Here is an 18,677-nt window from a genome sequence, read left to right as displayed (position 1 = left end):
CGGCCTGCACGGAGCGCGCGCTCGAGTCGTTGGTCCTCCCTCCCCGGCACCCGGGTTGGGCGGCCTTTTGAAGCGACAAGGGGGAGGGGGACTTTTTTTTTTTTTACCCCGCCGCCTCCCCTTTCTGCTTCCCTCCCGGCCGAGATTTAAGGTGTGAAGGATCTAGGGGAAATATAGGCCGCTTTTATTCTAGTTTGGACTGTGCTTTCGTCTTCAGCAAAAGTCTCCCCCCCCCCCGCTGGAAAATGGTCTGTTCGGCGAATCGGTAATGAAGGAGGCGGGGCCGGTCGGGTCCTCCCAAGAGGGTTCCTGGGGGGTGGGGGGGGCGGCGGGGAGAGCGCTGGGACCGTCCTTAGTCATGAATATGCAGTAACCACGCTGAATATGCATGAATCGATCAAGATGGCGAAGCCAATCGCCTGTCCGGAAGTAGCTGATGTTTGTGGAGCGGCCTCCTGGGACGGGTGGGCACCTCCGGGCCTCAAATGGAGCGCCGCCCGGAACTCGGGTCCTGGGTCCTTCCCCCCCCCTCCCCCCCCAGGCTCTGAGCCGCTCGAAGAGGCCTGGACTCTGGGCTCGGGGAGCCTTCCCCGGAAGGAGGCTGGCCACCGTCCGGGAGAGATCACGGGACCGCCACAATCCAGGAAAAGCAGATTAGCCACGGGGCGGGACACAGAAGACCTGCGGGATTCGGGGTCAAGGCATCTGAACGTTAGGACATCCTCCCCCTTCCAGAATTATTTCAGAAATAAGACTGGCGGGGGGAGAGGGGGGAGAGGGGGCAAGGATCCCAAGGGATTCTCCAATGAGAGCGGAGTAGGGCTCTCGCTCTCCTTCCAAAGCAGAGATGACACCAACGGCACAGCCACATTCAGAGTGATCCTTGTTTGATGTCAATGTCACGTCACCACCCCGGGGCGGGGGGGGGGGGGGGAGCATAACCATGAGGAAAGGAAACTGTCTCTCAGGGAAAAAAGCACACTCCCTCACGCTGGCCGCTGGCTCTGTCCGCTCTCCTGAAAGCCCCAAACAGCCCAGCCCCAGTGCTCTTCTGTCTGCTACTGAGGGGAAAATCCTCCCCGTGGTTCACGGCCGGGCTGCCTCACCCCTTTGATGTGCTCCTCAGACCTTACTTACCCCACAGGCACGTCCTGATCCCCAAGCCCCAGCCTAGACTCCACATCTCTTGATCCCCACGCTCGTCCCAGCTCTTGGAGACAGTCCCTTCTCCGCTGAGTCCCCAGGTCACCCTTGACTCCCAAGGGGTGCCCCTCTCCCATCTCCAGTTCTTTCCCGGTCACGTGCCCTCCCCTGCTTGCCTGCCAGTCTCTCCTTCTCCTTCTATTTCCCCCTGCCCCCCCCCCCCCCCCCCAGCCCCCAGGCTCTCAAGTCCGATGTCACTCCTCCACCTGCCCTTCCTTCTCACAGCTGAGGTTCTGGGCGGTGATGATGGCAATGCTACCCAACACCACCCCTGCCCCCATGATGTCAGAAGGTGCCACTGTCTCATAGAGCACGTAATACTGCAGCATCAGGGCCACCACCACCTCGGAGTGCAGGACGGCGCACACCAGGGCGGGGTGGACCTTGGTGACCGCGTAGCTCACGCACACAAAGGAGACCAGGGCCAGGATCCCCACCGCCCCCACGCAGCTCCAGCTCAGAGGGTCGTTGGGCAGCACGGGGGTCTGCAGTACAAAGAGGCCTGGCACAGAGCCCACCAGCCCCACCAAGCCAAACAGGAAGGCCACCGTCGGGAGGCAAGAGGGGAAGTCCAGAGAGCGGTAGACCAGCAGCCCCAGCGACAGCGCCAGGCCGCCCAGGAAGGCGAGCACGTAGCCCAGGGCGGTGTAGAGGCCCGTGGTCCCCTCCTGCAGTGTCCCTAGTCCCGGTCCCACAATGATGATGAGTCCCAGGGTGCTGCCCAACAGGCCACACCAGTCGTAACCGCTGAGACCCTGGCTCTCGAGGCAGAGGGCGAGGAGGGCAGAGCACATTGTGGAAGAGCCCTTGCGGACCGTGGCAGCGTTGCCGGCCGGCACCACCTGAACCGCACTGTAGGCGCATCCGATGCTGAGGACGTTGAGCAGGGCGTGGAGGCAGGCCCGGGCCCGGACGTCGGGAGGTCCCAACAGAGGGTCGCCGCGCAGTTTTAGTAGTAGGGCAATGGGGAGGTGGAAGAGACATCGACAGATGAGCAGCTCCAGCGAGGGGAAGTGGGAAGCCTGGTAAGCCATACGAGAGAAGGGGCCCACGAAGCCAGCGGGCAGGCCCCCACCCAGCAGGGCCACAAGCAGGCCCTTGGTGGCATCGGAGGGCCGGCAGCGCTGGTGCGAGGGGAGGCTGGGCGGAGTGGAGGGCGGCGATGGCTGGGTGAAGTCGGGCAGGTTGAAGTAGGGGTGACTGCCGGCCTGTTAGGGAGAAAGGAGCTCGGGCATTAGGGCAGCCGTAGCCCAGGGGACCGGGGGCAGGGCGAACGCCAGGCTGGGCTGTGGGACCCGTCTCTCGGGACAGTAGAGGGGCGGGCCGTCTCGCTGAGGAGCTCTTGGGAGCTGGAAAGGGCCTGAACAACGTGGATGAGGTGATACAGCGTGGGCCCTGGGCCTCTAAAGCAGGAAGCAGGGGGTGAGCGGTCCAGGGGCATCGTGTTTCTCTGGGTAAATTCCTGAGAGAAGAAAAGGAGGACCCGGGGGGTGCCCTGTTGGTCTGGGGAAGGGGAGGCAGCCTCAGATGCCGTGCGTCTGTGTGATGTCACAGGTTCCAGGGACATCTGGGTACACCATTGTGAGTTTCATTTGGGGGTGTCTCTAGCACAGCTGGGAAGTTTGGGGGGAAGAGACCAAAGGGAGCAGCCAGGAGCCACAGGGAAGGGGGCTCTGTCTCCCTGACCCCGGCACTCACCATCTTTCCTCGGACCTCCTCCTCTATGCCTGGCTCAGGGGGCCTGGGCCCTTCGGAGCTCCAGCCCTTGTGACCTGGATGGAGCGGGAGCGGGGTTCTTCTCTGGAACCTTCCTGAGGTGGGGGTGGGAGGTTCTCCCCTGGAACCTTCCTGAGGCAGGGGTGGGGGTGGGGGAGGGGTGGGGTGGGGGTGGGCCTAGTTTCTCTCGTGGTCTCCAGCCCTGCTTGCTTTGTGTCTGTCTCTGCGCCTCCGAAGTGGGCCTCCTTCTCTTTTTCTCTGGAGGAGTAGCTCTGTGATGAGACTTGTTTGGTTTTAAATGAGCCCGTTTATGTCTCACCTTGTTTCCAAAGAAAGGTTTTGCGGGAGGGAGCTGAGGGCCGACCGCTCTGTCTCCCCCGAGTTGTGGATTTTTGAACACCAGGGAGGAGTCTCTGGGACTGTCCCTCTGGAGTTTCAGGAATGTGTTTCTTGTGTGTGCTTTCACCTGGTGTTTTGTCGGTGCCGCCCCGGGAGGCGCACACCAGGGCCTCTGCATTTACGCAGAAGTAGATAGATGTGGATATTTCTGCCGGTGGGGACAAAATACCAAGCTTCGTGGTCGTCTGCACTGGTAGTCATTTACGTGTGTCTGCTCCTTAGGGCTGGGGCCTGCCCGGGCCGCGGCCTGGTGGGGGTCCCTGCGCGTTTCTGGGAAGGGTGGGTGGGCACGTGCGTGTGTCCGGGGCTGCCCCTGTGCGTGTGCTGAGCCCGGGTCTGAGGGACCCACCCGGCCGGATCGCGAGCCTGCCATGTTGTGTGTCCGCGGAGAGGGTGTGCGTGCTCCGGGCGCTGTGCCCCGCCGAGTGAAGGGCGTGCAGGGGGCGGGAGGGAGGGGGGCGTCCCTCGCTAGGCGGCGGGTGGTCGTGCGGCCCGGCGGGGGTGCCGCAGCCAGCCCCGCGCCCGCTCGGTGCCCGCCCGTCCGGCGGCCCTGCGCCGCGCGGGTCCCGTCCCGCGATCGGTCCGGGCCGAGGCCGTCGGGCGCGCTCGCCCGGAGCCCGAGCCCGGAGCCCTGCGTCGGTGTCGGCTGCGCTGCGCCGGCCTCCTCTCGGCGGCGGCGGCGGCGCTGGGGGGGTACTGTTTCCGGGGGTGGGGGTGGGGGTAGGACCGGGGCGGGGGGAGCCGATGATGTCAGCGGCGGCGGCGGCGGCGGCGGCGGGGCCGGGCCGGGGCCGGGCGCTGGGGGGGCCGGGGCCGGAGCCGGAGCCGGAGCCGGAGCTGGAGGCGGGCGAGAGCGGAGCGGCCGGGGGCGGCCACGGGGATGAGCCGGGCCTGGCGGACTCGGCGCCATCGCAGTCAGGTGGGCCCCGGGGCGAACCGGGCAGGGCCAGGGCGGACCGGAGCCAACAGCCGGGCCCCCTCCCCGCTGCCCGGCGCCGCGGGGGCCCGGGCCGCGCCCCGCGCCGCGACCGCTCCCTTTGGGGTTGACCTGGGGGCTCCGGGGTCGGGGGCTGAGCCTAGCCCCGCCTCCAGGCGCGCGCGGCGCTGGGGGGCGGCTAAGGGGGCCCCGGTGCGGCGGCCGGTCCGGCGGCGGCGGCGGCGGCGGCGGCGGCCGGTGGAGGGGGGGGCGCGATCGCCCGGGGCCGGGGAGGGGGGCCCCGCGCCCTCCCCTTCGGAAGGGTTAATTCTGCAGCCCGGTGCCCCCCTCCCCCCCGTGGGGCAGGTTGGGGGTGGGGTGGGGCGGGTGTGAGCCCGGGCCGGCGCTGCAAGCTGCCGGGAGGGCGATGGCGTAGGAGCCAGGCGGAGAGGGGGAGGGGTGGGCCGCCCAGCGCCCCAGAGTTGGGGTGTGCGGGGTGCGCGGGGCGGGCAGGGGCCCCGGAGCCATCGTGCCGTCGGGGCAGGGTCGTGGCTGTGAGTCCTGGAGATTGTGTATCTCCCTCTGTGTTGTGGGGCAAGGTAAACCTGTCCTGGGCACCACTGTTTGCTGGTCCGGCAGCCAGGGGTCCGGGTAGGGCCCTCCGTGGGCCACGGGGACAGGAAGCCTCGTGGAGGGGCGTCCGATGGTGTGGGGGGCAGAATTACAAGATGCGGCCCGGTGGCTTTGGGTGACAGGTCCGCATTGGGGCGCGGGGCAATGATACATGCGGAGTTTGTCAGATGGGTGGTTTTCTGTAGGTTTGAGACCCGCGTGTGTTTTCTTGCACGTATGTGTCTTTTGCTGTACACATGAACTATTTCTGAACTGTTGTTTTCTGCATAGCTGTCGTGGTTAGTGTGCGTGCTTGTGGAGGGCACCAGAGTGCAGCGTGCACGCGCGCCCCTTTGGAGGGGGCGGTTGTGTACCTTTGAGTCAGAAGGCGTCACGTCCGGGTCCCCTTTCTGTGGCCCTGCTGAGGTGTGGTCCGGTGTCAGCGAGGTCGCCCCCCCCCCCCCCCCCGCAGGTTGGGTTTGTGTGTCTGTGTGTGGAGTGAGTTGTAAGTGGAAAGCACGTCTAGAACTCCGGTCCCGAGGATCTGTGGGGAGTGGGGGCCCCCAGGGTGTGTCCCAGGTACTTGTGGGGCAGCGGGCACCGGCGTGCGAGGGGCTGGGGGGGGGTGTGTGTGGAAAGTGCAGGTTGTGTTTATGGGATCGTGGGCAGCCGAGCGAGGGGAAGGCTGTGTGTTTATAACGTTCTCTATGGGATTCTTTTGTGACGTTGTTTGTGGGAGCCCGTCCGTGCTGTTGGACCAGGAGGCGAGCTGGTCAGAAAACACTTGTGGGGAGGGAGGTGGCGTGACAAGGGCAATGTGGGCCTCAGACTGGAGAGATCAGCCGCCAGCCTTGTGTGCAGCCTGCCTTCCGCGCTGGAGTGGCCGCGTGAGGCTGCTGTGGGGATACGGGAGGAGGAAGGCCGGGAGATAAATATGGGGCAGACAAGGGCAGGCCTGGGAGCTGTCGGGTGGCCCAGCTGGTCCCCGTGCAGGGTCTGAGCGCTTGGCCCCTCAACGGCCCGCCCGGCGTGTCAGGGTCACCGGGAGGAGAGGCCTGGCGGCCGCAAGGAAACCAAGCTGGGACGCAGCGCCTTCTTGGCCGTGTTTACGTAAAGGCCGGGTGTGACTCTTGTCACTGAAAGGAAAAAGAAACACGAAGTTTGCAGTCCCCTCCTCCTGCTTCACCCTCTCTCTGCCCCCCTGGCGGGGATCTCTGCTTTTCCTGCTCTCTGTGACGCACACTGGGCCGCTCCCGCCACTGTGGAGGGGTCTGGGAATGGAATTCGCTCGCTAGGCAGATTGCTCAGAACAGGTTTTCCTCACCTTTGGTGCCTGGGCCCTTCTGTAGATGTGTGTGTGCGTGTGTGTGTGCGTGTGTGTGTGTGTGCTGTGCCTGGCCTGGCTGGGGGGAGGGTGATTGTGCAGGGGGTGGGTGGGGAGGGCACCATAGCGGGGGCCCTCTTGTCAGATGGGAGTGGGGGGTGCTGTCTGCTGTGTGAGGCCTGAACAACAGGTGCACCGTGGCCTGGTGGGGGGGAAGGAGGCCTGGGAGTGAGGAGTTCTGGCCCTCCCTCGACCTCACCGACCTCACCGGCACTTTGCCCGAGTGAGCCTCAGGTCCTCATCTGTAAAATGGGGCTAATTACCTGCCCTGCCTATCTTCCAACAGGGGCGTAAGTGGCACTATGGGAGATGTACCTGGTAAGTAGCTACGGTTTGGGGGCTACGCCTGTGCCAGCCGCTGGGGGTCCCCTCCTCGGGGCTTGGCTGATGACAATAGTAGTAAGCCCGTATTTGGCGCTCGCTGTGTACCAGGACGCTGTCCTCTGTGCTTTCACATATGATCGCTCATTTACTCTCTGCAAACCCCCATGGAGGTAGGTGTCCTGATTACCCCCCTTTTTCAGATGGGACAGCTGAGGCCCAGAGAAGTTAAGTAATTTGCTCAAAGTCACTCAGCTGCTAAGAGGTAAAGCTGGATTTGAACCCTGGCAGTCAGCTTCTAGATCCTGTGTGCTTATACACTGTTTTCTGCTGCCTTTCTGAAGCTTTCTGCGGGCCTCTCTGTGCACCCCCCACCTACACACACACACACACACACACACACACACACACACACTTCTCCCCAGTCTCTCCAGAATTTAGCACCTGTACCCGTCGGTGTCGTGTCGGAAGATCAGTGTGCTGAGACAGTGACTCGGACAGTCCTGGCCTTGGGAGTGAGAACCTAATCTAATATCTGCTGCTGGGTGCCGGCCATGGGGGCACAGAATGTTGATAAGCCAGGCACAGGAGGGATTGTCCTTGCCCTGTGGGTCAGGGAGGGCTGAGAGGGAGGTGGCATTTGAATTACATCTGCACATTTTGGAGGGCTTTGGGGAAGAGGTTAGGGAAGGTTGCATTTATGCCAGGAGGGTAAAGGCAGCGGGCTGTGGGGCGCGTTGGGGGGTGGGGGGGGGAGCGCCCTGGGTGCTTGAGGGGAGTCCAACACCGGGCAAGATTGGAAAGGAAGATTGGAATTGGACCCTTGAGTGTCTGGCTGAGGAATCTGAACCTCATTCCCGAGTGAGTGGAGACCAGCGGAGGTTTCTGGGGACGCGGACCGTCAGTGAGAGGAGGCCTGGAGGCGGGAGAAGAGCCTTGGGCCACGCAAGTGTTAACTGGGGCCTGAGCTTGCTCGGGGGCCAGAGGCGGGTTGAAGGGAAGGTTTCCAGAGCCATTCCCGAGCTGGGCCGCAGATCCGACCCAGCCTGGTGACGGCTGGATGCGGGGAGTGGAGGAAAGGGCGGGGTCAGTCGTGACACAGTTAGCACTCAGCACGTGAGCCCTTCTGTGATTTCTGTAACCCGCCGGCCAGCCGTAGGCCCCTCCAGAGCAGGATCAGGGCCGTGGCAGGGGGAAAAGATTTAGCATCTGGGTTCACATAAGCCCAGATTTGAATTCTGACTCTGGTGCTCACAAGCTGTGTGACCTTGAGCAGGACGTGCCCCTCCACGAGCCTCGGTTTCCTCATCTGTCAAACTGGGATCATATAAATACTGACTCTGGGTGGCTGTTTTGAGGAAGTCGTTCAGTGAGACAGCCCACGGAAAGCACTGGAAGTCTATCAGGCAAAGCGTGAGGGCCCCAGAAGGGGTCGAGTTATATGCGTCATCCCGGCTGCTGGCCAGCTCAGTCTGGCACTGAGGGACGGCTCCTTTCCTGGGGGTGGACAGACCCCAGGAAGACCCTGAAGGAGGCAGATTCATTCATTCACCAATTTTAAATCTCCCCTTGTACCAGGCACCGGTCTAAGCACTGGTGACAGCAGTGAAAACAGCAGTAAGAATCTCTCTCCCTTGGAGCTTACGTTCTAGAAACACATGAATAGTACGCCTTGCTAAGTGCCAAGGAGAAGGGGGAAGGGAGGGGGTAGGAAGTCTGGGGAGGTGGGGGTGGCCACCAAGGCCTCCAGGAGATGGTGACTTGAGTCAAGGCTTCAAGGAGGTGGGGCGGCGAGGCCCGGGGCTGCCCGAGGGAAGAACATTCTGGGCAGGGGGGACAGCAAGAGACAGAGCGCGTCTGGTGGCGGTGCACAGAGCCCCACGTCAGTCACGCCGCCCAGATCACACAGCTGGTCAAGAGTGGAGGGACCCGTGAAAACAAACAAAAAACTAAAAAACCACAGAGCCGCCAAACTGCCCATGAAGCTGAATTTCTTCTCTACGGCTTCCCCCTGCCCCTGCCCCCCATTTTCCGGGACTGAGTTCCGAGATAAAAAGAACCAGCATTAACTGGACTTTCAGCACGTACCTAGTAGTGCCCTGGGTCCTGCCGGCCAGGAGCGCGTTCGTCCTCGCCACCCGGCCAAGCGGGAACCGCTCCTTATCCCCGCCTTACAGACAAGGAAACTGAGATACGGAGGGGTGAAGCGACCGGCCCCGGGTCACGTAACTGCCGTCTTCACCTCCCGTCAAACCTCGTAGGGTAGCGGTTGAACTCCGGGGAGCTGGGTCCAAACCCCGAGACCAGGGGCAGGTCGCCCCCCCCCCCCCGGCACCGCGTTCTCTCCACTCCCAGGTGAGGGGGTTGGCGTATTTCAAGCCTCAGTTTCCTCCTCTGGACAGCGGGGTTGACGATAGCCCCCGCTGCGGCCATCTGGGGGCCTTGCAAGTGTCGAAATGACACTCGAGTGCAGATAAAATGCTTAGCACCGTGCTCCTCACATAAGGATGTCACACACGGCAGCTGCAAGTTCCATGATGATGACGATGCGTCCGGCCGGTCGCTGAGGGCCAGGCCAGCTTGGGACCTCCGTGGTTCTAAGAAGCCCTCACGGGCCTCGTCCAAGCATTTTGGCAGGCGGCACACAGCCACGCCTCAGGAGGCACCAAGCCCGCGTGCCCGTGCAGGTGGCCAGGCCTGGCCGAGGGGGGCCGTGGGGGCTGGAACTGAACTTCTGTCATGCTTGCCTGTACAGACAGGCCTGCTACCTCCGGAGGAAGGGGCCCCTCCTTGAATTTTTTTCCCTTCCTCTCGTTTTCACAAAGGTACTAGATGGGCCGGCGGGGGCCCTAGCGGGTGCTGTTTTTCTATCCACTCTCCTCACAACACTGGCGACGGCAAATGCGTGGGGTTTTCCCACACCGACCAAGGCTCTGACGCCAGCTGGGCGTCCTGCAGCTCAGCTCAATTCTGACCCTGTCTCCCTGGAGGTACCGTCAGATCCCACAGGTTAAGGACTCAGTCCCGTGAGTCCCACCCGCTTCGGATGTCAGTCACCCACAAGCCTGGGCCTCTGACCAGCTGTAAATCGGGGTTTCCCGTGGCCCCCCCTTAAGCTTTGAAAATTTGCCAGGGTGGCTCATGGAACGGAGGGAGACGCTTACTTAGGGTTTACCGGTTTATTGTATAATTAAGGATACGGTAATAACAGGCGAACGGCCAAACGAAGGAGATACATAGGGCGAAATCTGGAGAGGCCCTGAGCACAGGACCTGCCGTCTCCCCGGGTTGGGGTTCACCACCCTCCTGTCCCACGGATGTTCACCGACCTAGAAGCTCTCTGAACCCCACAGGCTAGAGATTTTCATGGAAGCCTCAGCACGTAGTCACGAACCGTGATTAACTCAGTCCCCAGCCCCTCTCCCCTCCGTGGCGGATGGATGTGGGCTGAACGTTTCAAGCTTCCACTCATGGTTTGGTATTTCTGGTGACCGGCCCCCATCCCGAAGCTTTCCAGGAGACTACCAAGGTCACCTCATTAGAACAAAAGACGCTCCTGTCACCCAGGAAATTCCAAGGGATTGAGGAGCTCTGTGTCAGGGCTCAGGGTCAACCACCAAATGTTAGCAACAAAGATGCTCCCAGAACGCTTATCACTTGGGAAATTAGAGGAGTTTGAGGAGCTCTGTGTCAGGAATGGGGATGAAGACCAATTATGTACGTATTTTTTATTGGATCATAAATATCACAGCTATAAACTGGTCCTTCGTCGTGAGGGGCTATAGTCCAGAACACCGGCTTTGTTTTTTGGGGTTGTTGTTGTTGTTAATGTTTATTGATTTTTGAGAGAGAGAGCGTGAGCAGGGGCAAGGGCAGAGAGAGAGAGAGAGACAGAGAGAGAGAGAGACAGAATCCAAAGCAGGCTCCGGGCTCTGAGCTCTCAGCACAGAGCCTGATGTGGGGCTCAAACCCATGAACCGTGAGATCATGACCCGAGCTGAAGTCGGACACTTAACCAACTGAACCACCCAGGCGCCCCCAGAATACAGACTTTGTCACCACACTTTTCTGGTATCAGATTTCAGCCCTCCTACTAACTGGCCACACATCTCTAGCTCAAGCCTGTCCATTAAAAATGGGGAAGCCAGGGCGCCTGGCTGGCTCAGTCGATGCAACGCTTGACCTCAGAGTTGTGAGTTCGAGCCCCACGTTGGGTGTAGGGATTACTTAAAATCTTTAAAATGGGGGAGCTAAGCACTACCTTGTAGGATAGTGATGAGGAGGAGAGGAGGTAATACAAGGAAGGTACTGGATCTTAAGGGTCCCAGGGGGCCAGCGGCTACCTTGGAAGGGAGTGGGTAGCCTTTCTCTCTTGTCACTTTACAGCCAGAACTGGACCCCAGGCCACACGCAGGGCGGCTGGCAGGGGCAGGGGCGCTTCTGCAGGATTCCCGACCCCTGTGCAATGTGGCAATGTTACGGGGAACACCTGGCCCAGTACTGCTGTGTGCCTAGCACTTGGGGCTGTTAGAACTTTTGAATATCACCCCCCCCCCCATTGCCACCTTCCTCCTCCCGGAGGAATCAGAGCATGAAGTGGGCTGTGGCAGGGAGGCCTTTCAGCCCAGATGCTAAAGAGCCTTTGGGGGCGGGTAATGAGGAACCCCAGATGCGGTATATCTCAGAGGATGTGTGTGACCCAGGGCATTTGGAAGGAGAGTGTTCCTGGGTTTCATGCAGGGTGGATGAGGGGCCCAGAGCTCTGCCCTCAGGTCCGTAGGTCTGGCTCTGTGATCAGCGCCACCCGCCCCCCCCCCCCCCCGGTTATTATCAGCTGTGTGTGACTTTGGCTATGTCACCATACGGCTCTGGAACTTGGATCTTCAACTGAAAAATGGGTCCCCAAAGCCCTAACTGTGCCCACAGTGGCTGTGGGGTGCTTTCTGTGCGGTGACCACAACGGCTCAAATTTGGGGTGCCTGCTATTCCTTTCGGATGAGCCTTCTAGCAAGAGGTGAGGTAGGGGGTGTCTTTCTCTCCCCCCCCCTTTTAAGCCAAAGTCCCAAAGCCACCAGCTTTCAGAGTAAGGAGTGGGACCCAAGCCTCCTCACTCTCGGTCTGGCGGCCTTTTTCCAGTGCCCTCCAGAGACGGCAGCGAGCTGGCACGTATGTATGAACCCATGGTCTTTCGTGGTCACCTGGCACCAGAAACCCCCTCTAAGATTTGTGGGCCTGGGGTGTGTGTGTGTGTGTGTGTGTGCGTGTGTGCAGTCCTCTCCTAAGTGGAATATCTAGCAGTTTGGTCCAATGAAAAAAAAAGCTCTAGCAAATCTATTTTGATGTGGAAATGAGACTCTTATAATGAAAGACAACATGCAAATCTTTGATTTTCTTTGAGCCCCGAAGATTGGGCCAAAGGGACTTGAGACTGATCCGAGAGGCTCCCCTGGACCTATGGGACTGAACTACGCCACCGCCGTCGTGTTGTTTTGAGGTGAATTGGGACTATGCAAATTGCCTTGTGCCTGTACTCTGGGCCAGCAGGCAGGGGTCTGCAATTATCTGCGTGTGACCTCCTAGGTCCAATCGGATGCGGTTAGACAAATAACCTGACAGGTCCCCGGAAGGGTCCGGGTCTCCAGAGCAGCCCCGGGCGTCCTCTTTGACCCCAAGTGCTGTGGCCACCCCCCCCCCCCCGGGGTCCTTTCCTTCCCGGCTCCCTTCCTGAGAACACGGTTTCTGTGTCTCCGCAGAAGGAAGAGGCCCCACAGAAGGGACTCGCTGAGCCAGCCCCCGCTCTGCTCCATGTTGACTGTGCCCTCAGGTGAGACGTTGCGAGAGTCTGAGGCTGGGAGAAGTCGGACGGGAGGCAAGGGCAGTCATGTTTTTCGAGACGCGGGCATCCTGCGAAGGGGTCACCAGTCCCCGTGGGGGCTCCCTCTTCCTCCCGCCAGGAGAGAAGCGGCCACTGCTTTCCTCTCTGCCTGTGGCTTTGGAGGCTTTCACCCTTGACCTTCATCGTGACCTGAGCCATTCCTAGCCTCTTCCAGCCCCAGAGGTTTGACGTGCTACTGTGAGATGCCCGCCAGACTCGCGTGGCTAAGATTAACCCCTGCCTTCTGTGCGCGGAAGGTTGTCAGCCTCCCACTGGTCTCTGACCAACAGCCTCCACTGCCCTCCCCGCTCACCCCCCCTTCCTGTTCTCGTCTGTCTAGGCTGGCGCCATGCCCCCCCCAGCAGAGGTGACGGACCCGTCCCACGCCCCCGCCGTCTTGCGCCAGCTCAACGAGCAGCGGCTCCGTGGCCTCTTCTGTGACGTCACCCTCATAGCTGGAGACACCAAGTTCCCCGCGCACCGCAGTGTCCTGGCCGCGTCTAGTCCTTTCTTCCGAGAGGCCCTGCTTGCTTCGGCTCCGCTGCCCCTCCCACCAGTGACTGGGGGCCCTGCCCCCAACCCGGCCACCACCACAGCTGCCTCTTCCTCCTCCTCCTCCTCGTCCTCCTCGTCCTCCTCTTCTTCCTCTTCCTCCTCGTCTTCTTCCTCTTCCTCGTCTTCTCCCCCTCCGGCCTCACCCCCCACTTCCTCCCCACCCCGGGTCCTGGAGCTGCCGGGGGTCCCGGCCGCCGCCTTCTCTGATGTCCTCAACTTCATCTATAGCGCCCGGCTCGCACTCCCAGGCGGCGGAGGGGACGGGGCAGCGGTGGCAGAGATCGGGGCTCTGGGGCGGCGTCTGGGCATCTCCCGCCTGCAGGGCCTGGGGGAGGGAGGCGATGCCTGGGTACCTCCTGCCCCAGCCCCCATGGCCAGCTCGCAGGCTGAAGACGACAGCTTCGGGCCCGGGCCTAGGCCGGCCGGGGACTGGGAGGGCGACAGGGCCGAGGCCCAGGCCTCTGACTCCCAGCCCCCGCTGTCCCGGCGGCCCCTCCCCTGCCCCCGATGTGGGAAGAGCTTCATCCATCCCAAGCGGCTGCAGACCCATGAGGCGCAGTGCCGACGGGGGGCCGGCCCTCGAGGGCCTGCGGGGCTGGGCCCCGGGGGCCCCGGCCCCAGTGGTCCTGCGGGAGTGGATGCCTCAGCCCTGCCCCCGCCGGTGGGCTTCCGAGGTGGCCCTGAGCACGTGGTGAAGGTGGTGGGTGGCCACGTGCTGTACGTGTGCGCGGCCTGCGAGCGTTCCTACGTGACCCTGTCCAGCCTGAAGCGGCACAGCAACGTGCACTCCTGGCGGAGGAAGTACCCCTGCCGCTACTGTGAGAAGGTGTTCGCCCTGGCTGAGTACCGAACCAAGCACGAGGTGTGGCACACTGGGGAGCGCAGGTGAGCGCGGGGGGGTCCTGGAGATCGGGGCGCGGGTGGCGGCGCAGGGTCAGGAGGCCGCGTGCGCGCGGGGACCACTGACAAGGGAAGGAGGGGGGCCGAGAGAGTCACCGAGAGGCTGGCCTGCTCACCCACTCGCCCCTGCTCGCCTGCTCGTGGTCGCTCACGCACCTGCCTCCCCCCTGCCTCCGCTCCTTCCGCGAACGCTCACCAGCGCCCCCAGATGCCCCGGGTGGGGTGGGGCCTGGTGCTGTGCCCGAGGCCGAGGAGGGCAGAAGAAGCTGTCCTCCCAGGACGAGACTGTGGGGAGCGCAGGCCTGTCCGGTAGTTGTGACACGTATCTCCGTAATACGTCCCCGTTCATAAGACGTGTCCCCGTTCTGTCCCCGGAGCTGTGAGTTAGGCGAGGTGCGTGCTTATTCCCGGTTCACAGATGGACCAGCTGGGGCCTGGTGACTCCCAGCCACCCGGTGTGGGGGGGGTGGGCCTGAGCTAGGACGAGAGGGGGGGGTGTTGCTCCCCGGAAGCTGGCAGGATAGGACAGGCAGCAGGAAAGGAGCGCGAGGGAATGGCCGGGGGAGTTCTAGGTCTGAGCGGAGGACGTGGGAAGCTGAGGCCCTGGCTGCCGGGCCCCTGACTCCAGCGTCTCTGTCCCCGCCCTGTTCCCTGCTGTCCCGGCCCAGGTACCAGTGCATCTTCTGCTGGGAGACCTTTGTCACTTATTATAACCTGAAGACCCACCAGCGAGCCTTCCATGGCATTAGCCCCGGCCTCTTAGCCAGTGAGAAGACGCCCAATGGAGGCTACAAGCCCAAGCTCAATACCCTCAAGCTGTACCGCCTGCTCCCCATGCGGGCAGCCAAGCGGCCCTATAAGACCTACAGCCAGGGAGCCCCCGAGGCCCCCCTTTCTCCAAGCCTCAACACGCCGGCCCCCGTAGCAATGCCTGCCAGCCCACCACCCGGCCCCCCACCCGCCCCCCAGCCCGGCCCCCCACCCTCTGTTATCACTTTTGCCCACCCGGCTCCCTCGGTCATTGTGCACGGGGGCGGCAGCGGTGGTGGAGCAGGGGGGGGCCCGGCCAGCACCGGGGGAGCCCAGGCTGCCTCGGTCATCACTTACACCGCTCCCCCGAGGCCCCCCAAAAAACGTGAGTACCCGCCTCCTCCCCCTCAGCCTGCAGCCACACCGACCAGCCCCGCCACGGCGGGCAGCCCGGCCACAGCCGCGGGGCCGGCCACAGCCACGGAGGAGGCCAAGGGCCGGAACCCACGGGCCGGAAGGACACTGACCTACACGGCCAAGCCAGCCGGCGGGATTGGCGGGGGTGGGGGTCCCCCCGCGGGGCCTGGCCGGGGCCCCTCTCAGCTACAGGCTCCACCTCCACTGTGTCAGATCACTGTGCGCATCGGGGAGGAGGCCATTGTCAAGCGCCGCATCTCAGAGACTGACCTGCGTCCCGGGGAGCTGAGCGGAGAGGAGGTGGAGGAGAGCGAGGACGACGACGACGACGAGGACGACGACGACGACGAGGACGACGACGACGACGACGACGACGAGGAAGCGAGCGCCGGCGGGGAGGACCAGCTCTGGAGGCCCTACTACTCCTACAAGCCCAAGCGCAAGGCCGGAGCCGCGGGCGCGGGCAGCACCGGGGGCAGCGCGCTGCCCAGAGGCCGCCGGCAGCCCCGCTGGAGACAGAAGTCGGAGCGCCGGAGCTGGGAGGACACCCCGGCGGCGGCGGCGGCGGCGGCGGCGGCCGAGGGCCCCGCGGGGCGCGCCCGGGGCGAGCGGAGGCACCGCTGCGGGGACTGCGCCCAGACCTTCGCCACCCTGCGGAAGCTGCGCAAGCACCAGGAGGCGCACGGCGGCGGCGCGCACGGCTCCCGGGCCGGCCGGCGGCCCTCCACCCGCTTCGCCTGCCCTCACTGCGCCAAGGTGTGCAAGACGGCGGCCGCCCTGAGCCGCCACGCGCAGAGGCACGCCGCCGAGCGGCCCGGGGGCACCCCCACGCCCGTCATCGCCTACTCCAAGGGCAGCGCTGCCACCAGACCCGGGGATGTCAAGGAGGAGGCCCCCCAGGAGATGCAAGTCTCCTCTTCCAGCGGGGAGGCAGGGGGCGGGGGCGCGGCCGCGGAGGAAGCTTCCGAGACCGCGTCTCTCCAGGACCCTGTCATCTCCGGGGGTGAGGAGCCCCCGCTGGTGGCAGGAGGGGGCACCTATGCCTATCCGCCCGTGCAGGAATTTCCACTGGCTCTGATCGGGAGCGGCAGGGAACCTAGTGGTGGGAGGGGCAAAGCGGGGAGCGAGGGGCCGGTGGGGGCCGGGGAGGGGGACCGCGTGGAGGGGATGGGGGCCGCCAAAGTCACCTTCTACCCCGAGCCCTACCCACTGGTCTATGGCCCCCAGCTCCTTGCCGCCTACCCTTATAACTTCAGCAACTTGACCGCACTCCCGGTGGCTCTCAACATGGTCCTACCTGACGAGAAGGGTGGGGGCGCCCTCCCCTTCCTTCCAGGGGTCTTTGGCTACGCAGTCAATCCTCAAGCAGCACCCCCTACGCCCCCGACTCCACCTCCCCCGACTCTTCCCCCCCCAGTCCCCCCTAAGGGAGAGGGGGAAAGGGCGGGGCTTGAGAGAACCCAGAAGGGAGATGTGGGGTGAGCTCTGGGCCCGCCTCCCCCCTTTCACCAGATGCCACCCTCCCTGAACCCCCTGCCACTACCAGCTCCCTGGCTTCCCTGCCCCTTGGGAGCCCCTCCACACTCTTGTGCAGGGACTTGGGGGCCCCTGGAGCTCAGGGGTCAGGCTGCTTTGTGTGAGATTGTAGTTTTCCCGTCTCCCGGGGAGGGATCTTTGGTGGTTCCCCTCTTGGTTCTCCTCCAGGGAATGGCCTCCGCGAGGGGCAGGGCCAGCCCCCATCCCTTCTTCAGCCCTTGGGGCAACTGAGCAATATACTTCTAGGAATCTCTACTCACGGCCCCCACCAGCTCTGAATGTCTAACCCACCCTCCTGATTCGTAAACCCGGGGGAGGGGGGGAACCATCTCTCTCGCCTAGTGACCTCCCCTCGTTGTGCAGCTTTCTCCAAGCCCCTGCCTAGATGCTTCCTAGCACATTCCATTCTCTGTGGCCCAGGGCCTGGACCAGACCATTGTGATACCCGACACCCACCCATCTGGGAGCTTGGCTCCAGGTTCCATTCTTCCCAGGGGTGGGGTTCTGTGTCCCTGTTCCCTTCACGTTAAGACGCCATGCCTTCTTTGGCTTCCATGCCTTTGGATCTTCCACATTCCTCCTCATTCTCCTAGACTCTGGAGATGGCCTCTTCCCATCCAGGTCAAGGAGGTGTTGGGGGGAGGGCTACCCATCTGTTCCACGGCTGAGCACTTCCCCAGCCCAGGGCAGCACTAATCTCGGCCCTATCTTGACCCTCAAATCCAGTGAGCCCCAGATTCTTCTTCCAAGGCAAAGAGGTGAGTAGATCACACCTCTTCCTGCCTCTACCTATGGCCTCTTCTGGGCTAAATCAGATTTGGGGGCCAGGAGGGAGGAGCTCCATATGGGATGGGGAAGAGAATCTACTTTCTCCCTGGTTTTTTGTGTTTTTTTTTTTTCCTGATGGTTTCTCCCAGACTAGACCAAATAGCCAGAAAAGTGATGGGGGTTGGATGGGTGGGTAAGCCCAAGATTTGCACATGACCTCCCGTCCTTACTTTTACCTCCATCTTCCCCAGTGTCGCTTCCCTCACCATTCACTCCAGGTGGTTTTTGGGGAACCATCCTACTCCCTTGGTGGGCTTTGGGGTATCCCCACCAATTTTTCCTCCAAAATAGCACCTTACACCCCATCTTTGACTCAGTTCCCCACACCCAAAGATCCCAGCCTAGGGATGGGGTGCAGGGACCCTAAACAGTCCCTAATCCCTAATTTGCACTAGTTAACCCTGGTCAGGGGTCCGTATGTTTCCTTCCAGCGGGGGAGTTGAAGAAACGTTTGCTCCTAATTCTCTTTGATGACCGGGCGTCCCCACTCTGTGATTGGATGAACATTTCCCATCCCACCCACCTCCTCCCCCCCCCCCAAATAAAAACAGCTCACAAGGGGAGAGCCAGTTTGGGGGAGGAAATTTGACAAATGGGAATTACAGGAGTGCAGTTTAAAAAGGGGAAAGGCTGCCGTCACCGAAATGGCAGCTTTTTCCCAGCTACTGTTTTCTGGGGCCAAGATGGCCGCCCTCTCAACGATGCTGAAAGGGCAAGACCATGGCTTTTGGAGGGAGGTGAGCTCGAGGGAAGGACCAGGAGCATCTGACCCTCCTAGTATATAGGAAGGGGGGGGGTTCTGACAGGCTCCTGAATGTTAACCATGGAGGAGTATCACTCCTCCACTCCTCCTCTGTCTCTTTGCACTTTTCTTGGTCTTGGCCACAGTCCGAGTGAAGAGTTTCCTACTGAATGTACCAAGTTCCAATTTTTAAGGGGGAAAAATGCTTAAAACGGGAAAATGCAAAAAAAAAAAAATCACTAAAAAATTCCCACAAATCTTGTTTCTGGCACTTTAGAAAAACTGCGAAAAAAGAACATAATAAAAAATACATATATATATCTACACACAAATTTTATATATATATCTACACACACATATATATATACACCTACACACACACACACACACACACACACACACACACACATACACACAGCGGAACCACAAGAGAGACAGAAAGGCCTTGGAGGCAGGGAGCAGATGCTCTAATTGCCTCCCCTAGATCCTTAACCTGCACTCCTCTGAGGCAAAAAGGCACAGG

At 62.0% G+C, this 18,677-nt stretch overlaps 2 protein-coding genes across 9 annotated transcripts; one reads left to right on the top strand and one right to left on the bottom strand.

Annotated features, from left to right (window-relative positions):
• Positions 1–104: 104 nt before the first annotated feature.
• SLC35G6 (solute carrier family 35 member G6) lies at positions 105–3,512 on the bottom strand (the record flags this gene model as incomplete). Its single annotated transcript, XM_015541819.2, has 3 exons — positions 105–2,411; positions 2,902–2,975; positions 3,239–3,512. Coding segments are annotated over 3 exons (1,362 nt in total), but the record flags the coding sequence as incomplete, so codon positions are not given.
• On the top strand, positions 3,476–17,766 carry ZBTB4 (zinc finger and BTB domain containing 4). Of its 8 annotated transcripts, XM_042965700.1 has the most exons (6): positions 4,181–4,237; positions 6,517–6,548; positions 11,950–12,045; positions 12,305–12,375; positions 12,767–13,866; positions 14,550–17,766. In XM_042965700.1, exons 5-6 carry the CDS (start codon positions 12,776–12,778, stop codon positions 16,528–16,530), a joined length of 3,072 nt encoding a protein of 1,023 aa, XP_042821634.1. In that variant the 5' UTR covers positions 4,181–4,237; positions 6,517–6,548; positions 11,950–12,045; positions 12,305–12,375; positions 12,767–12,775; the 3' UTR covers positions 16,531–17,766. The 8 variants fall into 8 exon arrangements, with proteins under 8 accessions (XP_042821636.1, XP_042821640.1, XP_042821639.1 ...); XM_042965702.1 differs by lacking the exons at positions 4,181–4,237; positions 6,517–6,548 and adding an exon at positions 3,476–3,511; XM_042965705.1 differs by lacking the exon at positions 6,517–6,548 and having other exon boundaries at positions 4,164–4,237; positions 11,958–12,045.
• Positions 17,767–18,677: the final 911 nt, after the last annotated feature.

The sequence above is a fragment of the Panthera tigris genome, chromosome E1, assembly GCF_018350195.1.
Source record: "Panthera tigris isolate Pti1 chromosome E1, P.tigris_Pti1_mat1.1, whole genome shotgun sequence".
Classification (NCBI taxonomy): domain Eukaryota; kingdom Metazoa; phylum Chordata; class Mammalia; order Carnivora; family Felidae; genus Panthera; species Panthera tigris.
Note: the sequence above shows the minus strand (reverse complement) of the source record. Positions and strands in the feature narration are given on the sequence as shown.